The sequence below is a fragment of the Microtus ochrogaster genome, unplaced genomic scaffold (assembly GCF_000317375.1).
Source record: "Microtus ochrogaster isolate Prairie Vole_2 unplaced genomic scaffold, MicOch1.0 UNK86, whole genome shotgun sequence".
Classification (NCBI taxonomy): Eukaryota; Metazoa; Chordata; class Mammalia; order Rodentia; family Cricetidae; genus Microtus; species Microtus ochrogaster.
In genome coordinates, this window is record NW_004949184.1 from 1,148,590 (window position 1) to 1,174,589 (window position 26,000).

Genomic DNA, 26,000 nt, shown 5'->3' on the forward strand with positions numbered 1-26,000 from the left:
TGTGTGCTCTTGGGGACAGAATTTAAGGGGGGGTTATGTGTAAATTTTTCATTCTAAACCTGAATTTCAAAAACCATCCTTAAAAGCTTAGAGATTAATTTGCCTTCTTATGAGTAAAAAGAAATACCAGTTCAGTATTAACAGAGTAACAAACAAGGTTCAAAGCATACAATCAATTTTGAATTAAGAGTTCTTTGTGCTATGTCAGTTTTTCAACACATTATCAAACCTTGAAGTAAAATCTAAAGTTGTATTTCTCCCAAGTAAATCAATATGTTACTCCAAAAAGTACATTTGTTCAGTGTCTTGTACATTTCCATGCACATGTAAATTTGTATGTTAATTAAATGAGAATTAGAAGGATACACTCATTACTATACAAAGGGGGTTGGGAAAAAGCATTTCCCACTAAAGGAGTCAGTATTAAAATATGATGTAATGTAGATTTATTGACTCTGAGATATATACAATTGCAAAAAATGTTACATCACATTTACTCATCCAGTCATGACAGAAGAACATGTAATGCATTTGAAAATGCAAATGATTTAGAAGTATACTCTGTGACTTTAATTTCTTTTCTTGGTAACCTAATTTCATATAATCTATAACTAGGTTCCTTGGCAGGTTACGTTTGGTCAAATGTCATATTTTACCAAACTTCTCAAAGTTCTTCCTTTCTATGTGTACATTTCTTTTCTCATTGTAAACTGATTTCCCTTGCTGTAATTTTAAGACTAAAACAAATATGATACTCTATTATCTAAGGTCCACAAATAATTGTTTCTATTCACTGAGTATTTTTAAATATTACAAAATATGAAGAAGCCATTTTGGTAACCTGCTTCAGAGAAAAGTCGCTTAATCTTAGAAGCCTTTCTAATATGCTTACTGCATCAGTCTTTAGCTTGATTGCCATTAATTTTATCATACATCACACTCAACAGTGTGACTTGAGGCACAGTTAACCAAAGAAACTCAACATCACACCCATTAGCTGGCAAAAGTAGCACTGTATCTGGAGACAACAAAAAAATAAAACTGTCTCTCACTGACTTCTAAGATACACTGTTTATATATAACTCAGCATGAGACCATGAAAGAAAGGGTGGAGTTCTTTTCACCCATCCAGTAGCTTATGATCAGGATCACAAAGCAAGGAAATTTCTAACTTTGAGGACCAACAGTTCTATCAATCCTTAATTACTAGAGTAACATTTGGCGATTTTGATCAGAAATGTCTTAGAAAAGACAATCAAGTGGGCAGTTAAGTGTAGAAAAACTTTCACTTGCATGTTACAGAAATAGTTGGTAGACAAGACAAGGCCAGTACTCTAACAGCTTTCTTTTAAATACTTAGTCTGCAAGAGTAGATTATTTAGCTTAAAAATGCTTTTTTAACTATGGTCATTAAAACACAGACATGCACACATACATACACGCGCACGCATGCACACACACACACACACAATTAGAATTAAAATTCATCTTTGAGTTTGGGCATATTCTAATTATATGGATCGTTTTTCTCCCTATTCTCAACTTAGTCAAAACAGATAGTTCCTTCTCACAGAAGGAACTAGATTCATTGTTTTAGTATTAACATTTCCATGGTGAAGCTTTTGATAGACTAAACATAGAGGAAAAAGCCAGGATTCTTCCCAAGAGTCAAGAATCATACTTTACTCAACGAGATCTGTAAATGAGAAGTTGAACAATTTTGATTTGTGCTCTTTATGCTAAATAAAGGTCTAACATTTCATAAGGTGAACACTTGATGTACTATAGAATGTGACCCAACAAATAACCTTTATTCCCAACAAGCTCTTCATTTAAGTGCAGCACAGCTTTACTCACTAAACTTTGCAGAGTTTCCCAAAGTGTAGTCATTATTGTTTAGGCAGACGTACTTTTTAAAAATATAAATACAAATTATTCTCTGCCAAATCACAATATGACTCTGTGTTCTCATCTTTTACCTTAATGCTCTAATACCCATTTATATATAATGAGTTATATTTCTTACTATGTGAAACATGTCAAATTACTTCACACGTGCCTAAAGAAGGGCTATGTTACATTTTAATTAACAAGTAGAAAGAATAGAATGTTAAAATCATTGGTCTTAGCTAATAGTATCTGAACATTTTTATTTAAAAAAACAAAGCCTTGGCAACAAAGCCATTTTGCTTGTTTTTGTTTTTAAAACGGGGTTTTTCTGTATATCGCAATACATATTTTTTAAAAGGTATAGTGATTTTTCAAGTGAAGGAAAATTTGTTTAGATGATAAATGATATGACACACTAAGAAAAATGAGAAATGTACAGTCTTATAAAATTTTAATTTTTAAAGAGAAAAACACATTCATTTGAAATGTGGTAAGAAAACAAAACAAAAGCTCGATTTTAAAGCAAAGAAAGCTTACTTACTCTTCTGGGATTTTTACTGTACATATAAAAAAAGAGATATTCTCTTTGAAATCTCAAATTGCACTTCAATTTAAAAAATGTTTCTTTTCATTTCTTCAGAAAACTATTCAAGAGATTGGCTTAGATTGTCATGTGTGAACACAAAGTATTGGGCAGTGATCAATCCAGTAAAATCATTACCCATAGTACCATGACTCTACTTACTGGAGACAGGCAACATTGCTATTTTTCCTACTCTAGCCAAAGTTCTGAGTGATCATTCAATTTAGTTACCTAGGCAATAATAAATAAAATTTCCAAATATAGTTTCACTTTTCTTGAAATTAAACTTTAAATCTTTAAAATACTCTTCAGTAATGAGATATGAGAAAAATCAAATTATTTGTCACATTACAAGACTAAAATTTCATAGTTTGGGCAGTTGACATGGCTTAGGTGGTAAAGGTCTTGCCACCAAGCCTGATGAACGGAGTCTGATCCCTTTGAACCAACTTGATAGAAAGAGAGAATTAACTCCCTCATGTTCACAATACAGGCACCATCCTGCACCACCATCACCCACCCATCCACATATAAATAAGAAAATGTAAACAAACTTTAAATTATAGCCTGTCACACTTTATTAAAAGTATTTTACTACAAATTTCCCCCAAAGGTTTTTCACTTGTATCAAAAACTATAAAACAGGGGCTGGAGAGATGGCTCAGAGGTTAAGAGCATTGCCTGCTCTTCCAAAGGTCCTGAGTTCAATTCCCAGCAACCACATGGTGGCTCACAACCATCTGTAATGAGGTCTGGTGCCCTCTTCTGGCCAGCAAGCGTACACACAGACAGAATATTGTATACATAATAAATAAATAAATATAATAAACAACTATAACACAATTATTATATTTCTCCAAATTAAATATGTAAAGTCTTATTACAGATACTTACATCATAGTACTTTTTGATGCAATGTCTAATGTCCATGATCAGTTTGTTGCTCAGCTGTACCATGAAGGTGAGTGGTGAAGCCTTACAGTCAATATTACTGCAACGATACAAGCTGGGCTCCATATCAATTCCCTATAGAAAACAGGACAAACAAGTGTACAAATAATCGTTATCAGAAAGTATTTATGCTTAAAACTTTCATTTGTTTTCTTGGTGTACAATACTATTAGAGGTGAGTTTTGAACTATACTTTATCCACTACTTATGGCTTAAGATCCCCTTTAGAAGCACATGGCATAAATTCTTGTTATCACAATGGAGTACAAAATCAAAGGGAAAACCATAAACTCACTATTTTACATTCCATGCAAGACAGGCTTTATGGATAAGGCAACTTCCCCACCGAAAATACCAGAGAAATCATGTTACCAAAAATAAACATTCTTCTAGAGACACTGATCAAAACTTAACTTGCACTCATTCATTCCAAACTTGAAGATAAAGCAAAGCCCTTACATGATATTAGTTTGCTGTTACTGCACCAAGTGAATTTTAGGCAGAAAAATGTAAAATTTAAAATTAGCGCACTACAAAAGCAATAAAGCAAACTAATTTATCACCAGATTGGAAAATCTAAAGTTTCTGTGCTTGAAAAGAATTGAAATATATTTTGGGAAAGAAGGTTTCAATAAGAATATAAATTTGAATGAGTAACTATTAACAGTTGGAGAAACATTTTATTGTGTCGTAATTTGTTTTAAACAAAGACAAAACAAAAATAAGATATAGGAAAACTGTTGGGGTTTTTGGAGCATTTGTTTTCTTAAACATCTTGGTTGGTTTCCTGCTCCAATCTGGTGCATAACCCTACCCCGACAAGCTAAGCAATTCCAGGTGGAAGAGATTTCCGAGCTTGACATCGGCTCTTCCACAGTTAGCCCATCTGCAAGTCGTCAAGCCTCCATGCAATTAACTATCTTATTTACAGCTGTAATGAAGCAAAACTCAAGGATTTAGCAAGTATTGCTGATATGTGTCTGCCTCTTCCTTGCACTTGCTTCCAAAAGCTGCTTTGTTTTGATTCAAAAAAATGCAAAACATCTGCTGTTTGTCCAAATTAACTTAAAATAATTACTTTTAATTTAGATAAAAGATGTATTTTCTTTCAGTTTCAAGGTTTCAGAGTTCTGCTGCCTACTCATTTGCCAATGGCTAGCACACTTATAACACTGCAGTAAAATGAAATGAATTGGCTGAGTTTCAAGTTCCGATCCAAGGTCAATGATACATTTTTTGGCAGTACTTCTTGACAAGAATGTCTCCTTGTGATTTTTTTTAATGTCTGATATGGAAAGACCACAGAAAAGATAATAAGAGTACCTTTGGGAAAAAAACAAGGTGAGAGGAACATGTAAAGACAAACAAAACTTTCCCAAAATGCCTAATTCTTGTTAACTTAAGATAAAGGCAATTATTGCTCTATCTAAATAAGTGGGGGTTGGGAACAGGGAATACAGGTTACTAATAAAGGAGTTCCAATAAAAATATTTTGAGATAATTAGAATTTTTAAGAGATTCCATTTTAAAACTAAGGTCAAGCACTCTAGAAAGGCAAAAACATACTCAATTAAGCATGTCTCAGCAGAAATAAAGTTATAAAAGCAAAAGTCATGTAGCAAAAATTGTTTAAAGACAAAAATGCAACATCTAGGTTACCTTTATATACCATGAAGTGTAGGGGGAGGGCACTCTGTACTAGTTTCCAAACAAAATGAAAGACAGAAACGAAAAGGAATAACTAACCGAGCCTTCAAAGACATTATCATAAATATTCTCAGTTCCACATGTAGGACAAAGGCATTTGAATTTTTCACAGTCCTTGTATTTCTCTTCATCAGTCAGTTGTGCTGGTCCACCGAGTAGAGCATCATTCTCCTCATCTTTGTGATACTGATGAACTCTAAACTGAGTGGAGTCAAGTCCTATCAAGCAAAAAAAAAAGTAGTCACTCAGAGAATTATAACCCCAAAGTAAATTCTCACAAAAGAATAGTTTTCAAGTTCATACACACACACACACACACACACACACACGTAAAACCAACTGAACTCAAGATCATAGGACAAATAGTTTTTATAAAAGATTATGAATCAAAAAATAACTCTAAAACTACAATGTAGAAACAAGTCACTGGACATACAGGTTCCAAAACATTTCATAGATTTTTTTTAAGTTACACTTAAAAACTCAAAAATTTATTCACTGTTATTAAAAAAATACTCAAAGTGCAACCATTAAAAAGAAAAACAAAACAAAATTCCCACTAAAGAATATAGGTTCACTCTTTCAAATGCAGACACAATTGTAAACACTGATTTCACTGCAGTGGTAGATTTCATCTTCTCTCAATAGTTAACAGCATGTGTATGCTGCAGCCTAAGTCAGTGGTTATAATTCAGTAGCAGCATCTGGAGAAAGTGCAACGTCTATTTTTCTATGTTTGCAATTCATATACTTAAAACATGTACAAAGGGATGGATCTACATAGTCCATAGGTCCACCCACCCACAATAGCATTGAAACTACATGTAATTTCTATATTTCATTTGAAACAATAAATCTATGCATGGTTTATATGATTTTGTTGCCACAAACTATTTAAAGAAACAAAACATTTTTACTAATTTAATTTTCCCCTGCTCAAACCCTGTCAAATTTTACTACTTCGATTTATATTTAAAATTCAAACTCCTATATTCTCTTTGGTCAGTCATCAAGTGACACATAGTAATTATAAACTTCTTGAGGAAAACGCTTTCTGAGTAGCAGGGTAGCAATCAAAGAACAGATGATTGAGATGTGGAGTCTCAGTTTTCTCACCCACAAAATGGAAGTGTCACCAGCCATATAGTTTTGAACTTGAAATGAGATAGTAAAAGAAAAGCCCAGTTTAATGGTGCTTACTATATGTTAAACACTTAAAAAAAATTGCACTTGAATACAATACAAAATAGCAAATGGACACCATTTAATGCATCTGTATTCACATGAAACACATATTCACGCTACACATGAAATTAATAACTATGCTTCATAAAAATTAAAAGTATTTCCTAATATGACAACATATAAGAAAATTAAATATTTTTTCAGAATACATAGAATAAGTGATATGTTAAAGTGATAATGGCACCTGCCCCATGTCAAGACTATCATTTTTAGTTTACAAATTATCTGCCTCCTAGAAAAACAATAGATAAGTAAAATATGGACAATACATGTCCTCATATTTAAAGAGGGCAGAGGAACTGAATATGAGAAACCACACTGAGAAGTGAGATCACTTGTTTTCTATAGTAACAGATAAATGTACCTTTTATTAATCTCTAGTTGTGAATACAAGAGGATATTCACAGAATGTGTTGACTAATCTGTAGTTATGAGAAAGCAGCTTTAATGTTTCTGACTGTATAATGATTAATCAATTTCCAATGACAATTTTAACTTTAAAGGAGGGGTGGAAGACAGGTGTTTTCTAAAAGGCAAGATCCTTAAATGCTCCCAAAACAAAGGAACAAAATCATGTTGGATTGTACATATCCACAATTAACTAGGGGCTCTTCCCTAGGCCTCCTCTATCAGTCCTCTTTCACTTGGCACACCTGAGTACATGGAGGAGCAAACTGGTAGATAGCCAGCCAGCCCACCTGCCCAAGGGGTTAACCAAAAATGGATATGGTCTATCTTGGTACTTACAAAGGAACACCCAACACATGTCTGACAGCAAGAAAAAAAAATCAAATCTTATGCAATATCTACTCTAAATGTTGACTTCCACAAATGACTATTATCTTCCCATAGCAGTAACTAGGCCATCTGGCCTAGTTAATTACTTCAGATTTATCCTCAAGCTGAACTCTTTCAGTCGAAGAAGCTTCAATCTTGTATTCACTTAACTATGATTCTTGTTAATTTTTAAAAACAAAAAAGGAAAATAGAGTGCAACTAACTTTAAAGTATTAAGCATACAACAGGCTTGTACATGCTACTTCAATACAAAAACATCATTAACCAAGTGGTTTTCTTTGAAGAATTATGCATACAACAGGCAAACTGAAGGGGGCTTACATTTTTAAAGTAGACATATATACCATGTTCTAAAAAAGAAAAAGGATCAAAAATCCTTTTAGAAGACTTTAAAAACCCAAGGTACAGCAAGTCCAAAACTTATTCAACACACAAAGTAATTTAACCAAATTCTCATAGAATATTTCCAAGTTTTAGTCAACCTGAAAGTTTTACTGCTTATACCAGAACTTATTAAGGCTGGCCTCAAACAGGAAAAAAAAGTATCTGGTGCTGCCACCTAGAGGTAGAGATTTTGAATTTTAAGACTGCAAAATAGACCTGCAGCATAAAATTCCCTTTGTGACAACCCAAAATTAAAACCTGTCAGAAATGGCGTTAAAGCACAATCTTTACCATCACACTTGCCCTGCCTGCATATATGTTCTGTAATTAATATTAAACTACTCACAGTGTGTAACCATATGAAAGCTCAGCAAGAGATGTAAAACTGAATTCCAAATTCCTTACCTCTTCCACCGATAGCTTTCTCTGAACAATTGATTTAGAGAAACAAACTTAAAGCCCTGTTTGAGAAAGGAAACTTCCACTTCTACTAGACTGCTTTTAGTTGACTTGAATCATTGGGTCAGACAGAAAATAAAGAAAGCAGTAACCTGAGTGGGTTTTGGAAAAGCAGTTATCTGGCAGAAGAACAGCTGTGATTTCCCCACAATAACCAGAGATGACGTGATGTGTGCTTTAATTCACTCCTGCAACTTGTAGTGATCAAGTCACTTGTGCTGAGATGGGAGGGACAGAAGAGGTAGTAGAATGAAATTAAAATACTGTCATTTATAATTAGAAAATTTCTAGGATCTCACATTATTTTGGCAACAGGATCAAAGCTCTCAGTTTCAAAGGCATATTTATAGAAAGTAGCATCACAGGCACTGGGGTGGGTGAGTTTTAGCAGTACAGTTTTTACTTAATATCACCAGTCTTAATCATACAATGTAACATTTGACACAGAATTATTTTTCTACTACTTTCAATTTTAAGCACTGCAGAATACTACTATTCTTAGACTGTTAATTTATGTCCCTTCTCAAATATGTAATGTGTTCATAATTGAAGACATATGTTTATCTGAGAAGCATCATGACATATTTGTTTATTTCTCTTTTCTTCCAAAAATACAAGGTGTCAATACAACTGAAAAACTGCAGCAAAGCCAGTTTCTTCCATACATTCATGCAAGTGGAAAAGGGAAAATCTATACAAATGAAATTCAAGTGAGAAAAGGAAGTATCCACAAAGTTGTTTGTAATAAGAATCAGTTGAAATACTAGGGAAGCCAATTAATGGACTTATTGCCATTCTTTAATGAAAATTTATCTTAAGAAGTAATTCGTTTTTCCTTTGTGTGAATACAGGCTTACATATCTGGATTTGCTAGAAAACAATATATAAAATGCAAATTTAGTATTAAGGAAAAATTGGGAAAACTTAAAGGATCAATGCTCTCTCCATAAACAGCTGTGTATAAAAAATACCCAGTTTTATTTATAATAGTCCCAGATGAAAACTAGCTTAATGGATGTTAACAGTAGAATGACCTACCAGCAATACTACTCAGCAATGAAAAAAATGGATACAAATACAAGCAACATGATAGAGTGAAAAAATATTACATGAAGTCAAAACAATTGAACATATCAAGCAAGTACATACTGTAGAAAACCATTTATATACACTTATAGACTAGGGAAACACACATATGGTGACAGAAATCAGATGAGTGTGGCTGTTGTGTAAGGGTTGACTAGGAAAGAGCAGAAAGAATGAAGTAATCTGCCATGATGGAAATGTTCGAAAACTAATTTGTGGGCAATCTTAAGACTTTATATCCTTTCATGATAAAACATGTAAGTCCTGAGACAGGTTGTGGCAGTGCACACCTTTAGTCCCAGCACTCAGAAGGCAGGGGCAAGTGGATCTCTGTGAGTTCGATGCCAGCTTGGTCTATAGAGTGAACCCTGTCATGAAAAACCAAAAAAAAAAAAAACTAATTTTATTTATTTAAAAAAAAGACATGTGGTCTAGGAGATATTCTCAGTATGTTTCCAAGAGGATCATATTTAGAACATGTAAGAAATGCCTGAAAAGGTCCAGAAGGAGAGGGAGCACGAGCAAGGAACTCAGGACCGCGAGGGGTACACCCACACACTGAGACAATGAGGATGTTCTATTGGGAATTCACCAAGGCCAGCTGGCCTGGGTCTGAAAAAGCATGGGATAAAACCGGACTCGCTGAACATAGCGGACAATGAGGACTACTGAGAACTCAAGAACAATGGCAATGGGTTTTTGATCCTACTGCACATACTGGCTTTGGGGGAGCCTAGGCAGTTTGGATGCTCACCTTACTAAACCTGGATGGAGGTGGGGGTTCCTTGGAATTCCCACAGGGCAGGGAACCCTGATTGCTCTTCGGGCTGAGGGGGGGGAGGGAAATGGGAGGCAGTGGCGGGGAAGAGACAGAAATCTTTAATAAATAAATAAATTTAAAAAAAATGCCTGAAAATCAATGAGAAAAATACAATTCAACAGGGGAGATGTTTAGCTGACCAAGAAACTTGGAGAAAGGCTCATCAATCATCAATGAAGTAAAGCCACAATGGAAGGTATGACACTACATAAAATGAAGAAGAAAGAAAAAACACCAAATATTGGTAAGTACACAAAACATTTAAAATACAGTTTGCATTGTGTTAAATTCACTTTAGACAATTTGAAGCAATCATGAAACTGAACTAACATGTATACAATGGCCTAGCAGTAGTACTAAGTACACACCCAACAGAAATAAATGACTATATTTAACAGAAGAGATATGCAAGAATTCTTCAAATAGTGCTATACATAATTGCCAAAGGTGGGAACAACCCATAAACATACACACAGGATGTATTAATACAGTGTGGTGTAGGCATAGTCATACAATGAAACACTATGTAAAAATAACCGAAAGTACAATTACACAGATGAGTCTCAAAAACACAATACAGTGGAAGTAGTCAGACAGAAAGAATAAAGCCACAATTCATACAATGTCCCCCAAATAAGGAAAATTCTTCCGTGTTAGAAGCCATAATACCAATTTTCTGGTGGTGGAAGACCATCTTTGGGGGACAGAAGAGTAATAGATTGTTTCATGAACTCAGTTCAGACTACACAGCTGTGTGTTGATATGAAAATTCAACAAGCAGCTCAGTTCCTTTTTTTCTCTATTTTCACTTAGGAGATGAGAAAGGTAAATACTAAATATTTCTTATGATAGACCTTACAGCTTGTCTTGAAGTCATGACTAGATTCAAAGTACTTCTAGAAAAATGTATAAAACAACATCTGGAAAATATTATTAGCAAAACATAAAACAAATTGAAGTAAATATAAATGTGGCTAAGTTTTTACTGCAAGTAACAATTTACAGGATATATATAGGATAGAGGAACATGTTTAACGATACCACATCAATCCAATGAGCAAATGCAAGAGCCAAAAAAATTTAACAGTACAAAATCTTCAGCTTCTTTCATAAATAGTGATGATAAAACAATGATAAAAAAGAAATTTAACTATCACACTGAACTAGACTGGTTTCCAATTCAAATACTGAGCTTTACAAAACAAAGCACATTCATAATATGATCAGGAAAATGTGTAATGAAGTAAATGAATTGTGGGTTCTCTCTCTCTCTCTCTCTCTCTCTCTCTCTCTCTCTCTCTCTCTCTGTGTGTGTGTGTGTGTGTGTGTGTGTGTGCGCGCGCGCGTGCACGCGCGTAATGAGATGATAAAACTGTGGTTATGCTGAAAGGGAAACTGATGTCATCTGTAAATGCAAAAAAAAGCACTTATAGATGAAATAATAGGATTCACATCGCGGTAATTCGAGGAGGTAAAAAAGAAGAATAAGACTAGCCAGCCAGAATTGACAGGCCATGAAGGTGAGTGATGACTACTTCAAGGCTTACTTATATAGTTCTATTGCAATACATATTAAATTTCCTCAGAAGTTTTAAAATACCATGAGGCCAATTTAAAAATAAACAATTGAATGAACAAACTTCAGACAACTAGCTTCTAACACCAAAAATAGCTTCTCCATAACCAAGAGCTAGTTTCAGGACAGCCAGGGCCATTACACAGAGAAAGCCTGTCTTGAAAAACAAGACAAAACAACAAAAACCAAACAAACTAGAGTTCTTTAGAGCTCAGTAGCATCATCTCAAAAGATTTCCATTCACAGCACTCACATGGTGGATTACAACCATCTATAGCTCCAGTTCTAGAGCTCTGACACCCTTTTCAGTCTTCTGCAGGCAGCATTCATGCACATGCATGCACGTGCACACACAACACACATAAAATAAAATCTATTTTAACTGTAAAAGAAATAACAGATAAACTTTTGGGTTATTTAAATACTGTTTTGGAAAAGATAGCTCCCAAAATCTCAACAGCAACAAATTCCTAATGGGCAACATTCATGACTTCAACTCAAAATGTTTTTAATGTCTTGATGCTACACCTGAGTATGAATTTTAAATTAATGAAATGTGCACAGGTTGAATATGCCTTATCTGAAACACTTGGGACCAGAAGTGGTTCAGAGTACAGATCTAAAATTTTAACATATTTGCATATACATAACAAGATTTCTTAGGGATAGAACCAGCCACAGTATAAACACAAAATTCTTTTACTTTCCATATGATCCTTGTAAACCCATCTGAACCTAATAATTCTATGTAATACTTTCAATGTACCTGAATTTGACTATCACATGAGTACATGACCTGTCATATGAGAGTAGTTGTGGTATTTTCCATCCTATAAGTCAGTTTTTTTGTAAAATTGAAGAAAAAGAGCAGTTAAGGAACTACTAAATTATTCAAAGTATGTGGTTAGGTATCATCACGCCAGTTAGTGCAAAAGGCTTCTGATTGTGAAACATTTCAGATTAAGGATGCTCAATCCATAAACTAGTTCAGAAAAACCTTTACAAGTATCTTTATTCTTTAATTTAAGCATGAGAATAGATAGAATACTTTGTGCTAAATAGAATTTAAAAAATAAAATATCACAAATTAAATAACAGACTAATGATTGATTACCACTTCACAAACAAATACATTAATATATGGGGTAAAGGGAAACAGGCAGAATTCAAGGTTTCTATTTTAATAACTTCATTTTAATAAGCTATTAATTGTTTAACTTCTTTCTCTTTCTGATTTTGTACAAACTGTATTATTTTTAACAATAAAATAAGCTTCAACATTTGGCAGATAAGAGGAACTAACAATCTACTACTTTACCCTTTGCTGTCTTACTTATTCATATATATTTAATACAGTTTAGGTACCTTAGTATGATAAATTCAGTTCTCTTGTTTGCTATGTTTTATCTATTTTTCTATTAGCAACTTTTTTATAGTGCTGAGAGCAAATCTATGGCCTCTTAAATGATAGCCAAATATTCTACCATAGAGTTAAAACCACAACCATATTTTTTGTTTGTTTGTTTTGTTTTCTTAAGAAAGGATTCATGGAGGCTTGAGTAAGAATGGCCCTTACAGGCTCATATGTTGGAATACTTGGCCCCAGTTGGTGAAACTATTTGGAAATGATAGGAAGGTTTAGCCTTGAGGATTCAAAAGATTTGCATCATTCTCAATATGTTCTCTGCCTTCTGCTTGTAGATCAAGATGTGAGCACTCAGCTTCTGCTCCAGATGCCTGCCACCATGCCTCTGCTCTGCCATTATAGATTCTAATCTTTTCAAACTGCAGGCCCAATTAAACTCTTTCTTTTATAAGTTGCCTTGGTCATGGTGTCTTATCACAGCAATAGAAAAGTAACCAAGAGAGGGTCTTATTACATATAATCCAGGCTGGCTTTAAACTTATGATTCTCCTGCCTTAGCTTCCAGAGTGGTAGGATTACAAAAGTATGGATCACACCCAGCCCAAGCAACACAGTTTTAAGTCATCTGGGGTATGCTAAATTTTATTATCTTTTTAAAAAGATAGGTCTAATGTAAACAATTTGATAAATCTTCATTTTTCTTCAGAATTTCTAAGTGTCAACCTACTCCAGTGAATTCCTGAACTGTCTAGCCTAGTTCAAAGTTCTTAGAAGCTTCATTGTTTACATTATATAGCATACAGTATACAAGTTAGAGAGAGAAAACAGCATGGATGTACAAGCTGTGCAACTGATACCCTTATAGAGATACTACATCAATTCCCTCCAAGTGCTCAGAGAATAGAGGTAGTAGCTGAGATATCATGGGTAATTCCTATGAAGAAATTGGCACACAACCTATTTTCATAATGCCCTAAATATTTCAACATTCATAAATTCTTTCATGAAGACACCAGGTAGGTGTGCTCTTTGCTTTGCATAATTTTGATAACCTTTTATTCTACATCTTTTGGAAACAGGCTGTGATGTATATTAGATATCCTTACAACAGTGAAATCATCTAATCACTTGGCCTGTACTCAATTAAAAGAATGCATAGCTCCACCTCACCTTTGTACCCTTTACAAAGGATATGATGCTGGGCACAACAGGCCTAACATTAATTTGTTCAATGAATACAAAAGCAGATTAGACAGAGAACAGGAGTTATTGGATAATGAACTTGGGACAGAACCGCAGCATGTAAAAAGAGGATCTTACCAGCTGTCAAGGTTTCCCTTAATGTACTACCATGCATTTGACATTAGCTTTTAAATTTTATTATTAACTATATGATAGAAAATGTAAAGCTTAAAATGGTGGCCACATATAATACTCTTGTAAGAGTTTAAACATGAAAAAAGACAAATCCGCCGGGCGGTGGTGGCACACACCTTTAATCCCAGCACTCGGGAGGCAGAGGCAGGTAGATCTCTGTGAGTTCGAGGCCAGCCTGGTCTACAAGAGCTAGTTCTAGGACAGGCTCCAAAGCTACAGAGAAACCCTGTCTCGGAAAAACTTAAAAAAAAAAAGACAAATCCTTTGGCAAACTAATACTCGAGGCAACTGATAGTTGCACCATTGTTTTAGTCTCAAGCAATGCACTTCATTCTATCCCCTCCATGCTATTTTTGCAGATATATCTATCACCTCAAGAGTGCCAAAAGCATTCCCAAATATTGCTTGCCTACTATTTCATTTATTTGCAGAAAATAACTAGGCTTTGTCAATTCACAAAAACTAACTTCTGTAATATGAGTGGCATGTACCATTTTATTTTATTTTTTGAGACAAGATTTTGCTATGAAACCCAGATTGGCCCAGAAAACCCGGCAATTCTTTTGTTCCTTCTTTCCCCATGCTAGGATTTGCAGGCATGCTCCATCATGTCCAACATATAGCATTTTACAAAAGAGAACTTATGCTTTAAAATTTAACTCATGAACACAAGAGATTATGTTCATTCTGCCTTGTCTGAAATCAATATTTTCAGAATATAAATTCTCGATTCACATTCTTCAAATATCAGCAATTTCTCAGGACCCATAAGAAAAACGCCCAGAAAAACAATCCTTAATTTCTAGCACTGAATATAAAAAATGTACTTTATAGCTGTTGTAAAACTCATTGCTCATTGGAGGAAAAAATTAATATAATTCTAAGTACTATTATACACAAAATAAAATTTACAGAAAGATAAAATTCTAGGATGAACTTTCCATTATCCTTCTCACTAGTCGGGTTTGCTAAGAACAGAAGACTATCTGGATGTTTAAGCACACAGTGAGTATTTTATCCACGGAATATAGAGACCTTTCATTAGAGCTAGAGAGAAAGAAAAACCTACAATCTGGAGAACAAAAGCTAAGAGCTCCAAGTTTTAGTGACCATGTTTCCCATAGGGTTATTGTAGAAGAAGAGTAATACTATATATTTTTTCTATTCACAGATGAAAAAGAGTAAAATTTTATTTTCTTTAAGCTCAATAGCAATAATCTTGCATAGGTTTCTGAAAAAAAATGACATACATTTTATAGGGGGATAATAAGAACTATTAGTTATTAGAGAGAATAAATCATTCTCTTTCAATTCAACAGGCTTATCCACTCACTCATTTAATAGACTATCCTCTTTCTCCTTTTTTCCATTAAAATGGCTTTCTCATATAGAACACCTGGTCATGCAGCATGCCACCAGACAGAATTCAGGAAGCATCTTGATGGGAGAGAAATAGAAATAGAGAATTTCCAAAGTGAAGCCACAGGATAAAACCAACACTTGATGCTTGCCTTTCATTTCAAGGAAAGTAGCATAAAGGCAGTAGAAAAGGAAAAAGGTAGCTGAAAAATATACTTGCTCTCAACAAAAGAGGCTTAAAAATAAAAAATTCGTGAACTTAATCATTTTCCTAAGAAACTATACCATTATTCCTGATTTCTTTGTACTAACTAAAAGGACAAAGTATCAAACTTCACTAAAGTTTCGACGCTGTTATACATTTCATTAATCAAAGATAAAAACTCCATTAAAAGCAAGAGAATTATTTTATGTCTGTGATTAGGCAGCTGGAGGGCTTGTATTTCATGTATACATTTGTACACTTCAACTTATTCAACAGTGTCAGTTCACTAACTGCAGTTTTTTACATAAAGAAAACAGATTTAGAATTTTGAAAATAAATTATAGTAATTTTATGCCTAGAGCTTGCACCTCTTTGAAACCCCTATAACCCCTAGCACTCCCCTTACTTTGACACTACTTCCACATCCCCTCCCTATCCCTCACTAAAACCACAAACTACAAGAGAACTGCTAATGGGGGGCTCAAAGCCCCAAGTGAAAAGCCACCTTAATTTTTCATGTGGAATGAAGAAATAAAGGGTGCACAGTTCCTTAAGAGAGCAGAAGCAAATGCCTACTGAGATTTGCCTAGTGCATTTTAATGTTTCCCTCAGCTCCTAATGGTTGATACTTATTAATGCAGAACCCTACACAAGAAAAAGATATACTACTTAGTAGGGCTAGTAATGGAGAAGATGAGAGAAGAGGAGACACAGAAGAGAAGGGTGGCTCTACAAGTAACAATTACACATATTATTGTTATATTAAAAAAATTATCAAGAGGCCAAAAGGAAAAGTAACTTGGAATGAGGGAATAGCAGCAGTTTCTCCATGGTTCAAAAGACAAGTATTCCATTGGCTTTAATAAGTTATATGGCATAAAGAAGGAGCTACTGAAGAACTGTGTTGACACTATCTCTGTTGTACCAAGAAAGCTTTCTGATAATGGAGTAGGAATGATGGATACATGATGGGACATGTCCAAGACTGAAAGAGGTCCTGTATAGATTGAGATATGTCAATCACATGAAACCCCCAAAGATGGGACTCATTAAACTGCTAGTAGAGCTTTGCAAATAACTTACTTAAACCAGATTCATAAAACTGCCAGTTATGATAATGTATATTTAAGTAAACAAATAATAGCAAGTAATACTGTCAAAAAAAGTAAAAAAATAAAATCTAACCACTACAGATGCTTGAGTTCCATGGTAGAGAGTAGAATTAATATAGCCAAGGCCCTGAATTCAAACCTCAGCATAGAGAAAACAAATCTGCTCCTTGTGGTCTTAATTATGACCTTCAGAATGAAAAACAGTCCAATTCACTCCCAGTATAACCAGTCTTGACATACCAAGTGGGTCTCAGGCCTATTCACACAGAAAGGCTTCATGACCCTTTACTGTCCTATTTTGATAGAACTCTGTTTTGCACTTCCTTCTGTTAACTATCAATCATTATTTTTTTAGTATTATTTTTAATTAATTCATTTACTTTACATTCTAGCTGCAGTTTTCCCCCTCCTCTACTCCGAGTCTCTCCCCCAAACTCCATTGGTTACCACTCCCTCCCCCCAATCTACTCCGCCTGTGCTTCTATTTAGGAAAGGGCAAGCCTCCCACAAATATCAACAAAATATGGCGTATCGAGTTCCCTTAAGACTAGACACTTCCCCATGGGCAAGGTGACCCAGTATGAGAGAAAGGGTCTCAAAAGCCAGCAAAAGAGTCAGAGACCGTCCCTGCTTCTGCTGTTAGGAGTCCCACAAGAGGACCAACCTATACAACTGTAGCATATATGCAGGTCACTCCAGTGCAGGCTCTCTGGTTCAGTTCAGTCTCTGTGAGCCCTTATGAGCCCAAGTGAGTTAATTCTGCAGGTTTTCTTGTGGTGTCCTTGACTCCTCTGATTCCTACAATCCTTTATCCCCCTCTTCTGCAGGATTCCCAAAGCTCGGCCTAATGTTTGTCTGTGGGTCTGCATCTGCAACTATTTCTATCAGTTGCTGAATGAAGCCTCTTTGGTGACAATTAGACTAGGCACAAATCTGGTCACAAGGAGTGCAAACTGGTCCAGCCACTTTGGAAATCAATATGGTGGTTTTTCAGAAAACTGGGAATCAATCTACCACAAGACTAAGCTATACCACTCTTGGGCATAAAGGATGTTCAATCATACCAAAAGGACACTTGCTCAACTATGTTTATAGTAGTTTTATTCATAATAGCCAGAACCTGGAAGCAACCTAGATGCCCCTCAACCAAGGAATGAATAAAGAAAATGTGATACATTTACACAAGGGAGAATTACTTAGCTGTTAAAAAACAATGACATCGTGACAAAAGGATAGAACTAGAAGAGATTTAGTGAGTGGACTGTGGGCAGGTGGGAATGGGAGCACAAGAGATCAGGTTGCAAGGAATGGAGGGGGGAAAGAGTACTGAAAGAGACTACTGGAAAGGGGGGGCATTTCAGAGTCAGGTTAAAACCCTGGAAGAAAGGAATCTCCCAGGAATCTATACAGATGATCCCAGCTAAGACCAAGAAATAGGGGATATATAACCTAAAATGGTATTCATTCTTAAGATGGAGCTTTCCCATCTTCCCTCCATTTCAGTTCCCAGTCACTGGAAAACTCAAAACAAAACAAAACAAAACAAACAAAACAAAACAAAAAACACAACAGGACAGTCTGCCTTTGGATCAAGTTACTTATTATATAACAAATGGAAAAATGGAGAGAACTAATAAAAAACTGGATTAGCTTTGAGGTTTCAGTGACAAATGTAGAGGCACAAAGTGAAGTTGAGAGGAAGGTGAAGCTCCTCATGCTTGTATATCCATATCGTCTCTCTTCTGTAAAGAACATCTTTTACAGGCTCTTAGAGCCATGCTATTTATCACTAAGAAGCAAATTTAACATAGTGGTCAGGAGAAGCTTCAGTGTCACATAGTGCTTAGTTAAAATCCAACTATAGCCCCATACTTAGCAAGTTATATGATCAAACTATCAGCTACTTCACATAAGCTTCCTCCTCTGTAAAATGAAGCTTCAATGCACCTATATGAAGCTGTCACAAAAGCTGAATAAGATGTGGCAAGTACTTATCACAGCAAACAGAGTAAGCACTCAATGTATAACAGAAAAAAAGAGGCTAAAAAATCATGCATTTATAGTCTCCTCCTCCCAGCTGAGGATTTATAAACATCATCAAATACAACTCAACTTGGAGAATACATTATATGATTATTTTGGTAGCAGAATTTTATCTTCCTAATTATGTTTTGCTTAGGCAAATGTCAAAAATGAGTTTCCACTTCCAGATCAGACACTGATGGGATAGTAAGATGGGGGTGGAGGGGTTGATCTCAGAAACACACTCAACAGGGGCAGGATGGAAGATATGTGATTTGATAATGAGCTTTGGAAAAGCCAATGACATGCCACAAAGACATACTGAGTACTACCTATGCATAAATCCTATGGACTGAAGGAAGATGGACATATTTACACAGAAGCCTGAAATTAGGGTGGCAGGTGGCTATACCACCATGTGCTGAGCACTCCCTCTGCCTCAAGCCCTGTACTGAGCATCACACATACATCTTATCTCTCTCAGAGCAATTATAGTCTATTACTCACAAAATAAATCAATGTACAGAACAAGATGCAGAGGCTTGTTAATATCAAAACTAGCATTTAAACCAGGTCCCAGTGATGCCAACATTCTGTAACACTAAGCTAGACATTTTAGTTAAAGTCAGAGAAGACTTTTGTAAGAAAATGAGCGACACATTATTTAGAGAATGCACAGGTTGGAGTTAGAAAACTAGTCTGAAACTGTCAAAGCTAAAGTCTATGAGATGTCAGCAGCATTAGTAGATTTGATTTATGGAAAATGTGGTACCATCTAAGGACTTTATTAAGGAGTACTTTAAAAACATTCAGCCTTGTTTATGACAGAATAAAGCAGAGACCTTAAAAGCAACATAACTATGCTCTGGTCACTTGGAAGTGAAATGAGGGATGTTTAAAAAAACATTTTAAAGCAAAGATGGCAATAATAATGACATAGTAAAGGGTGAATCTGAAATAAAAATCAAAGAGACATTAAGGTCTCAAGGTTAGCTGTTACCTCCTGGGATGATGATAAACTAGGAAACAGTTAATTCCTATAGAATAACAGTGAGTCTTATTTTAGAAGAATATAAAGTAAAAACTAAATATTACAAAGTCACGTTTTCTCATTTTATAACAAAATACCTTTAGACAAACGAGATGGCTAAAAAATTCAAAATATCATTAACCTCCTTAATAATGGAAGGTCACTAATTAGACCTTTAAAATTTTAAGTCCAATGACCATACTGATACCTAAACTTCTTTCTCCCTCTGCACCTACTTAGCGAGTACACATGTAGAGCAGGCAGATTCCCACAGATTGCTATGTATATGTGGAGTTCACATTCTAATGGGAGATAGGAACTAAACAATTGTAAAAATTAAGAAACAAAGACGTAACGATAAAATCCTGAATCTACAAGCAGGAATCCTAACAGTTACAAGAGGACTAGGCATATCATGACTTTTTTATGAGAGTTCCCACATGTTTGAGACACTTACCTAGCCACAATGCAATGAGCACAGAATCAATTCCATCTATGGGCTCACAGATCCGAGCCACGACAGGGTGGATCTGCTGGGCCAAGTAGTACTGGGTATCGATGACTAAATTGTCCTGTTTCTGCAGCTGCTCAGGTGCATAGGCCCTCTGAGTTGCAGGGAGGTTTGACCCATCCTAACAGAAAACACAGTGTAAGTAAAGTTGTGAGCAAAGCAATAATCACACATACACTTGCTTAATCAAATAGAGGGACAACAGTTTAAATTTTATGTGTTCAGTTCCAAACACCAATAAATGGTACCCTATTGAAAATCTCACATGTATCTTAGAATAGGAAGCCCAAGAACTTCTCGGCCTCAATCTTATCCATTGCCTGAGAATGTAAATCCAGTGTCTTGTGTTCTTTGCTGGCAGAATATGGAACCAGTAAGCAAGATGTCACTAGCTAGATTATATAATTCTACCTGTCATGACATAAAAACACATTGCAAGACTTGTGACAATTAGTCTACTGAGAAAGGCTTTTAGAGGCACAATAATAAAAGAATAGCACGTCTTTTATTCTGTTAATACAGAAACTTCCAGCCACAATTCCAACATTGAAGCATGTTAGCACCCAACTTTTCCTCAAATGAGCAAGTGGGAAAGCTCAAGAAATAAACCCCAGTAGAAACAAGGCATATATGCAAGACATAAGACAGAACAGTAATAATAATGCACAGTCCTGGTAGGGTGGCTAATTTTCATTGTTAGTTGACTAGGCTAAGATATACTTTGACTTTTAATGAAACAACCTTCTGAGCATGTCTGGAAGAGTGTTTTCAGAGATAATTAACTGAGGTGGAGAAAACGAGCCCTGAAAGTAAGCATTACCATGCATTGTGCTGAGGTTCCAAAATGAATAAAAAGGGAAAAAGGAGAAAGCCAGCAGAGCATCTGCCCAGCGTCTCCCATTTTCTGCTTCTTACTTAGTCCTACTAAAATACAAATACCTTCACAAGCTGGTCCCACTGCCATGCCTTTCCCACTGTGATAAACATATATTCTTTCCAACTTTGTGTCAAAATAAATCCTTTGTCCTTTGTTTCTGTCAGGTATTTTATCATAGGAACAAGAAAAGTAACTGATCTACCTTGAAAGCAGCAGTGCTCAAAAGTCAACTATCTGAGCAGAGGAAGGGCTATTTACTCTGCACTGTTAAGCTGGCTCCTCCTCAAGCAAATGAAGGTGGGTTAGAGACTCTTTTCAAGAGCTATTTCTTTCTTACATTATAAAATTAAAGTTGTGAGATTATGTAACTAACCCACATGCAGCTCTATGGAGATGTCACTGTCATCTGTGAATCAAAAAGTCACCATTCTACTAGACCAATATCCAATGACTCACTCCACTCTTGCTCTTGACTAAAACAACAGAATTTAATATTCAGACTAGTAAATCATAACTATTCCCAGGGCTCAGCTGCTCTGCAGAATTGATTATAATGTGAATCCTATTCTTTCACTCATGCCACAATCAGTCTCTTCTCAGCTCAGCATCTAGCTCAAAGTTGAGGCAACCTCCCATATCACAGTCTTTCCCAGAGACCCAAACCAGGGCCTTGTCTCTCAGGTTATATTCCCAATAGAAGGTATCTGTCTTTCAACTACGTTCTGCCTGGTCTAAGGCATAATGAAATACCTAGAAAGAAAGCAACCCTCACGTTAAAATTTGTTTGTCCCACATTTCACAACTAAGTAAAGAAAAAATTAGAATTAATCAGGCTTAAGCAATGTCCTTTAATAAACTAGAATTTTAAGGTGACAATAAGGCAACAGTTGCTAGCTAAGAGTTTGAAAACAAACCACTGGTCTGTGTTTTCCTATATACTATACTTAGACTGCCTTTTAGTACCAGAAATCTAGAAGTGTATTTTTTGATCAGTTTAATCTTTATTTTTTGTTGCTGTTGAGGCTGATCTTCTGTTGCCCTAGGCAGGCTTCTAGCTCAGAGGACCTTGAACTACTACTGACCTTCCTCTTTGTCCATTCCCACCCCCCCTTCCCTCTCTCCCCCCCTTCCAAGAGCTGAGTTTACAGGCATGTGCCACCATACCCAGAAAATTCTCTCATTTTCAAATCATGAATTAAAGTCAAAATTGGAGAAGCAAAGAGTTTTAAAGGCACTGGTGGATTGAACGGAAGAGGTAAAGTGCTTGCCTAGCATTAGCATGCACATGGTCCTAAGTTCTATCCCAAGAACTACAAAACAAATGCAACCAAGTTGCTTGAGTTACTTTCTAGCATGTCACTAGAAGTTCTCATAAAGGAATATTTGTACATTTAAAGAGCAGTTGAAAATTTCTGAGCATACTTTCTACTTAAAGCATTTTAACTCTAAATAACTTGTAGCTAATAGTAACCCCATCATATTTCCAACTGTATTTTAAAAATCTAAGCTCAAAAACAACACAACTGGTTAGATAATAGTTTTCCAACATGTGCTGGGAAAACATCTAGGCTTACCCAAGACATTACTCAAAAATCTAGTCCTTAAGCTGAACAAGATTTCAAGAACATGTGACATACACCTTTTAAGAACAAATAAGGACAGAAGATTGGTCTTTCTTGAGGTGTCAATGTAGCAATTCATAAATTTTAGGGATAATCAGATGCTCTAAGTTAACCATTGTTTGTGAGAAAATAATGGGGGAAATTTAAATGGTTGATGGGAAGGGGGGATCTCAAAGATCTACCCTACAAAAATTATGACTAATGAAAACTAAGTAACTACAGGTGTAAAATTAGTAGACAAGAGGCTGATGAGATGGCTCAGCAGTTAAGAGCACTTACTACTCTTGCAAAGGATTGAGTGCTTTAGTTCTCAGCACCTACACGTAACTACAGCTCCAGGGGAACTGATGCCAGTTTCTAGGTCCCATAGGCACCAAGTACACAAGTGTTGCAAAACATACATGCAGGCAAAATACTCATACACAATTTTAAAAATTAAACTTTATCCATATTATACAATATTCTACACATAAAATATTATATAAAACCGAACTTGTTTGAAAGACAAGCTGTTCTTAGAAGACAACTTGGCTTAGGGCAGCACACAACCTTCTTAGAAACTTGTCACCATACATTATCAAAAATTCATTCTAAATGTTATGCTATAAAACTAGAAAGAAAAAGAGGCAGGCAGATTTGGCCAATAAACATGATGAAAGGTGCAAGCGTCCCACTGAGGGCAACAATGGCAAATTAAAGTCCTATGCCCTTTCTCAGAATATGATATGGAAAATAAGCAGATAAAACCAAATATAACTTATATTTTAAAAAGAAGGAACAGCATTAGTGGGTGGGGAAATGTTTAAGTCACATCAAATTGGGTATACTATACTACATTAGCATCAGTATTTTAAGGACATAAAATAATCAAAATAAGAATAAGAGCAAATATTTTGACATTAAGGAATACAAGTTTGACCTTTGTATTATATCTATCATGCTATTTTATACATCAACAAATACCCCCATTTCAGTTTTAAACAAAATACTGTTTTAAAAAAATTGTCTAGATTTTATCATTAGATGTTATTTCACTAAACCTGTAATATTTTTCAAAATTGTAAGCTACCGTCTGCTCCTGTTATTAATAAACTAGAATCTTGTCCATGTATGTGAAGACCTAAGTGAAAAAAGGTCTATTTACCAAAATCTTTATTTGCATAATTTGAAAATTGTTTTTTGAAACGAGACTTGTCAGAAGCAATATGCAAAGCACATTAAGGATTTGAGCAAGCCAGACATTTATGGAAATATTTTCCTGCAGGAAGTGGCTTTCTCTAACAGTTCTTAATCAAGGGTAACCCTAGGAGGGAGATAGAGTCAAGTGCTGATGCCTGTCCATGTACTTACCATTGTTATGTACATCATCTACAGTATGTGGCAGACATTACATTAGTAGACTAGCTTTTGATTTTCATAAGGCTCTATGTATTATAAATCAAGCTGGCTATATTTTAGCAAAGGGCAATTGTATAGGAATGAATTTTAAAGTTTATCTAAAGATTTTACTGGAATAATGTAGTATTGCTCTTATTGTTTTAGTTAGGGTTTTATTGCTGTGAAGAGACACCTTGACCACAGAGACTCTTATAAAAAAAAAACATTTAATTGGGGCTGGCTTACAGTTTCAGAGATTTAGTCAATTAACATCATGGCAGGAAGCATGGCAGCATGCTGGAAAATTCTACATCTTGATCCACAAGCAACAAAATCATCTTTGTCCCACACTTGGCATAGCTTGAGCATATATGAGACCTCAAAGTCTACCTCCACAGTGACACACTTCTTCCAACAAGGCCACACCTAGTCCAACAAGGTCACACCACCTAATAGAGTCTAATAGGGTGAAGCACTAAACACATGGTTCTATGGGGGGGGGTCATATCTATTCAAACCACCACATTAATGTAAAAGAAAGAATCTTATTCAAATGAGTTATGTCATGGGGTAAGTAGACCATACAATAGTAATTTTAAAGAACTTGAGACAGGCTGACAACTGACATACAGAGAAAAGATTGGGTTTTCTATCTTCCAACTGAAGTCAAGTGATTTCAGAGAGAAAAAAAATCCTGATTTCCTTCTCTGCCATACTTTCCTCTTTACCCTGCTAGGGACAGACCATTCTCAAACAAACTAGTTATCAGTTTTAAAGTATGTTGAGAAAGCATACAGTTTCCTTAGAGGTGTTTTACAAAATAGGGAGAAAGAAAATATGGGAAGGAAAGAGGCTGTAGGGAGAGGTAAAGTTAAGTCTTTGTGCCTTCCAACTTTCTCCATATATCTATGCATTTCATATTTTTAAGTAATATTTTGATAAGCTAGAAGGATAATCCACTTACTTTATTATTCCATTCACCGACCTTTCTTATTAAAATTGTCAGAAAATGAATGATTAAAAACAACAACAACAAGCTACTTCAGTTGCTAGATATATCACCAAAAGCACACATACTATTTTATTTTCTCTTTTTGCAGTGTTGAGGATGAAAGCCAGGGCATCACACACATTAAGCAGGTATTCAACCACTAAGCTACAACCCCAGCCTATGACATAATTTCAGGAAGGTAATTTACAGCTGAAAAACAGTAGTAACTGTGGGAGGTCCTTTTGTTGCTTTCATTGGTTAATGAATAAAGAAACTGGCTTGGCCTGATAGGGTAGAGCAGTGTTAGGTGGGGAGAACTAAACTGAATGCTGAGAGGAAGAAGGTGGAGTCAGAGAGACTCCATCTAGCTCCACAGGAGACAGAGACCAGAACTTTAGCTGGTGAGCCACAGCCATGTGGTGATACATAGAGTAATAGAAATGGGTTAAATTAATATGTAAGAGTTAACCAATAAGAAGCTAGAGTTTATATGCCAAGCAGTGATTTAATTAATACAGTTTCTGTGTGATTACTTCTGGGCTAAGTAGCCAGGCACCAACAAGCGGCCCTCCATACTACAACTGTAATAAGACAGTCTAATAAAAAAATCTCAATGACTTTCAAAAGCTACTTTGAATTTTTTAGTGGAACT

At 35.4% G+C, this 26,000-nt stretch overlaps 1 protein-coding gene across 1 annotated transcript in view; it reads right to left on the reverse strand.

The window, feature by feature from the left end:
* Pola1 (DNA polymerase alpha 1, catalytic subunit) overlaps positions 1-26,000 on the reverse strand; it is a 318,206-nt gene that overhangs the window by 154,765 nt on the left and 137,441 nt on the right. Inside the window, exons 32-34 of the mRNA XM_005370712.3 lie at positions 20,428-20,602; positions 5,171-5,349; positions 3,368-3,499 (exon numbers count right to left, since the gene is read on the reverse strand). Of these exons, the coding sequence (XP_005370769.1) occupies positions 3,368-3,499; positions 5,171-5,349; positions 20,428-20,602 (486 nt within the window). The remainder of the gene's footprint in view (positions 1-3,367; positions 3,500-5,170; positions 5,350-20,427; positions 20,603-26,000) is intronic.